We start from the raw sequence: 4134 nt of genomic DNA on the forward strand, positions 1-4134 counted from the left end.
CTCTCTCTCTTTCCTTCCTTCTTCCTTCCTTCCTTCTTCCTCCCTCCCTCCCTCCCTCCCTCCCTCCTTTCTTTCTTTCTTTCTTTCTTTCTTTCTTTCTTTCTTTCTTTCTTTCTTTCTTTCTTTTTTTCTTTCTGTTTTTGAGACAGGGTTTCTCTGTGTAGCCCTGGTTGTCCTTGAACCTCAGAGATCTGCCTGCTTCTGCCCCCCAAGCGCCAGGGTTGAAGGTGTGTGTGCACTTTCTCCTTTTTATTCAGCCTAGGCCCCCAGCTTCACACTACCCACATTCAGGATGGGCCTTCCTAATCTAGATGACCTCTCACGGAGGCTTGCTGGTTGTAGATCTTGTCAAATTGACAGTTGAGATTAACCATCGCAGGAGACAGAAAAAGGCATGAGTGTGTGTGTGTGTGTGTGTGTGTGTGTGTGTGTGTGTGTGTGAGCAAATGAACGGGCACTGGTGTGTCCCCGGGCCGGGTCACCTCATTGTGTCCTCTTCACCTCTCGCCTTGTCTTGACCCCTAGATCAGCCACGTTCCTGATGGAGGTCGGCGTGCGGGCTGCCCTAGGACTCTCTCTCACAGGCATGTCTGGCCTCAGCCTGGTCTCCCCTGCCTGGTTCCAGAGCCCTTCCTTCTCCTATGGTGTCTTTACGTACTGCTCCTGGCCACAGGGTGACCGCTGGAACCAGAGCTGTGTGACCTTTGGGTCCCCGAAGGACATGCCTGGCTTGGCCTGGAAGGTGAGACACAGCTCTCCCAGGGCTGCTGGCTCCCGAGGAGTGGGCTCCGAGCGTCCTTAGCTTACCACCGGCTGTCCCAGTGTAGGAGCCCACAGGCTCTTAAGCCCAGAAACTGCCAGAAACACCCAAAGAACTTTGCATAGGGTTCTGGGCTACACCTCTGAGCTCTGGGCTCTGCAGGCATCGGGTAGGGTGTGACTCTGTCTAGAGGCAGCTCTTAGCCCTCGAGAACCTTTGTGCAAGCCAGGAAAAAAAATCACCTTCTTCCTGCCACCTGCTAGGAAATCGCGGTCTAGGAAATCGCTGTCATCCATAAGCAAATCTGTGGCGGCTCTGCAATATGCAACCTGCACACCCCGATATGACTTCACTCTAAGCACTACGGGGTTTAACAAATGAAAGATGAGGTGTTCAAGTCATTATGGTTACGCAGGTCATGGCGATCAACAGTGGGGAGGGTGATGAACAGGTACTTAATCCAGCACCTAGGAAGAATATTATACAGCCTTCAAAACTGATCACAAAGCTGACATTGCAGATTAGGGCCTCCTCCTGGCGATCCTGGCAAGTGCTTACTAAGGGCAGGATGTAGTGGTTCACTGACCCGGATTCTGCTTCTGTTTATTTGACTAGCTGTGTGTCTTAAGGCAAAGGGTTTACAATCTCTGTTTATTTGTAGGGAAAATGGGGTTATAATAACACATAGCTGTTGGGATCATTTCAGGGACTCACTGGGCAACAGGCAGAGTGATTGCCATGTGCCCCATCCCACCTCCCTCTCCTCTCTCCCGAAGGTCTCGGCTGCAATGCTCCTGGGAGGTTGGGTCCTGCTGGCCGTTAGCGCTCTTCTCCTTCTGGCCTGGGCACTGGCCCCGAGAAGGTTGTATCCCGGGAGGGGCCCTGGTCCAACACCCATGGTGCAGGCAGCAGCAGGTAGACTCCCGCACACAGTGCTGAGATCTTGGAGGCAAACCCCGAGATTGTGAACTACCCCTGTCCTTCAGCCATTCAGGACTTGGGGACAGGAGGACACAGGATGTTGAAGCCACTCACACCTGGCCTTAGCTGACCTAGTCCTGTCTACTCCTATGTTTCTCTTTGGTCCATCCATTCTGTACCTTGTTTACCAGAGCTACCTACCACTGCACGTTTGGACAGGCTGTGCACCGCCCAAGGATGCCCAATCAAGAGCTGAGAAGGTGCTGGGGTCTAGTCCTCGCTTCCCTTCTGCTTCAGTGGAGAGAAGGGTCGCTCTTCTCTAGTTCACTGGGAGCCTCTGGGTGGGGTGGCCTGAGCCCCACGGTGGCTCTCATCTAATTCACCCACTACTCCTCCCACCCAAGCCAGAATAACAAGGCCCCACAGGCTCCAGCTCAGGCTTCCTCTCCTGCACTGGCATACCTGTCCTCCTCCTGCCCTCCTGCCCCACAGACAGGCCCAGCTGAGGGAAACCAGACCCAACCAGCCAACTGGCTTATCCACCTTCCAAGGGCTTCCCATGGCAGGCAGAGGGAAACCCAAGTCTCTCTCTCCTGCCTCAGCCCTCCCCGTCCTGGCCTCACCTTTCCAGCTGCCCACTTCCCTCTGACGCTGTAATCCCACACTCATGCCACAGTTCCCTCCCCTCTGCAGGAATCTGCTTGGACCTTACTTCCGAGCAGGGAGCTGCTTTCTCCTTCTCAGTGGGAGGACCTCTCCCCCCCGCCCCCCCAGCTGTCTGTTCATTTTATTTCTAGCCTTACTGTCCCCACGGGAGTTTCTTTTGCCTATATTTTGTAATGGATTCTTGATCTTTAGAGTCTGTGGGAAGAATACACCTAGATACATAGTATGGAAGCTCCCCAGGAATCTGCAATTTGACACCCCAGGATCTACCCTGATGCACTGGGCGTGGGGGGTGGGGATGGGGGTGGGGGTGACAAACTGAGCAGAAACAAAGTATCACTCTCTGACAGAGCTCTTTCCTGGGGGTCGATTTTCACTTAAATATTCACAAAGCACAACACAGAAACTCTGAAACACAATTTCCTATGGGCATGGTGCTAGTCAGGGAACCTAGGACCTTGGACATGATGTGTGTGTGCCTCAGTCTCTAGAGTGGATGGATGGAGAGATGGGTCGATGGATGGATGAGTGGGTGCATGCACAGAGAGATGGGTAGATGAGTAGGTGAGCAGGAAGGTGGGTAGATGAGTAGATGGGTAGATGGGTGGGTAGGTGGTTGGAAGTATGGATGAATTGATAGTTGGATGGATGGATGAGTGGGTGGATGAATGTGTGGGTGGGTAGATGGATGGGTGGGTGGGTGGATGGATGGGTGGGTAGATGGATGGGTAGATGGATGGGTGGGTGGATGGGTGGGTGGATGGATAGGTGGGTGGATGGATGGATGGGTGGGTAGATGGATGGGTAGATGGATGGGTGGGAGGGCAGATGGATGGGTGGATGGATGGGTGGATGGATGGGTGGATGGATGGGTGGATAGATGAATGGATGGGTGGATGGGTGGATGATGGGTGGATGGGTGGATGAGTGGATGGATGGGTGGGTGGGTGAGTGGGTGGGTAGGTGCATGGAAGGATGGATGAATTGATAGTTGGATGGACTGGTGGATAGATGGATGGATATGTAGTGGTGGTAGGGGGTGGCAGGGTGGTGGGTGAGTCCTGAAATGATAGGTCATCCCCAAAGCCTTTGCCCAAACACTGACTTTCCTTTTCTGCCGCCCCCAGCGGCCTCCACCCTTGTAGGTCTGCTGGTTTTTCCAGCCACTCTGGCTTCCCCATTAGCCAAAGAAGTCTGTGAAGGCTCCTGCACATACTACAGCGGAACATGCCAGCTGAGCTGGGGCTACACCACTGCCATCTTCAACACGGTCCTGACCAGCCTGCTTGTTGTCATCAGATGGCCTCGAATGACCGCAATCCAGAGGACAGCCACCCCCTCCTCTAATGACACTCGGGGAATCACTCTCGTGTCAGAATAAGCAAAAGAGCATCACTCAGGAAAAGCAAAAGACAAACAAGAACAATCTACTCTATAGTCGTATGAAATTGCTCCATACTCAGGTTCAAATCCCACCTCCTCTGCTTCTATGCTGTGTGACCTCAGGCAAATCGCTTTCCCTTTCTGGACTCATTTATTCTTTGGTAAATTGGAGGTTGGCCTAACGCCTACTTAGTGGAGTTGTTATGAAGGACTTTGATTTGCCACATGTAAATGGAGCATGTTGTGCCATGTCTGTCACAGAGAGCTTGGCAAATATGTGCTGTCACCATGTCCCCGGCTCACAGAACTAAGGGGACTAGGGTGAGAATTAAATGTATGGGTGAAAGAGCACAGAGTGACCCTGAAAAGATGGCTGTCTAATCCAAGACGCTGTTTTCTGTTTT

The 4134-nt window shown here is 52.7% G+C and overlaps 1 protein-coding gene across 1 annotated transcript; it reads left to right on the forward strand.

The window, feature by feature from the left end:
* Positions 1–541: 541 nt before the first annotated feature.
* Lhfpl7 (LHFPL tetraspan subfamily member 7) lies at positions 542–3728 on the forward strand. Its single transcript, XM_059249730.1, has 3 exons — positions 542–742; positions 1537–1675; positions 3475–3728. Exons 1-3 carry the CDS (start codon positions 542–544, stop codon positions 3726–3728), a joined length of 594 nt encoding a protein of 197 aa, XP_059105713.1.
* Positions 3729–4134: the final 406 nt, after the last annotated feature.

This window comes from Peromyscus eremicus, chromosome 23 (assembly GCF_949786415.1).
Source record: "Peromyscus eremicus chromosome 23, PerEre_H2_v1, whole genome shotgun sequence".
Taxonomy (NCBI): Eukaryota; Metazoa; Chordata; class Mammalia; order Rodentia; family Cricetidae; genus Peromyscus; species Peromyscus eremicus.

Coding starts and splice junctions, on each gene's coding strand:
- Lhfpl7 (XM_059249730.1), top strand. CDS start 542: ATGGAGGTCGGCGTGCGGGCTGCCCTAGGACTCTCTCTCACAGGCATG. Junction 743..1,536: donor TGCCTGGCTTGGCCTGGAAG/GTGAGACACAGC, acceptor TCTCTCCCGAAG/GTCTCGGCTGCAATGCTCCT. Junction 1,676..3,474: donor CATGGTGCAGGCAGCAGCAG/GTAGACTCCCGC, acceptor TGCCGCCCCCAG/CGGCCTCCACCCTTGTAGGT.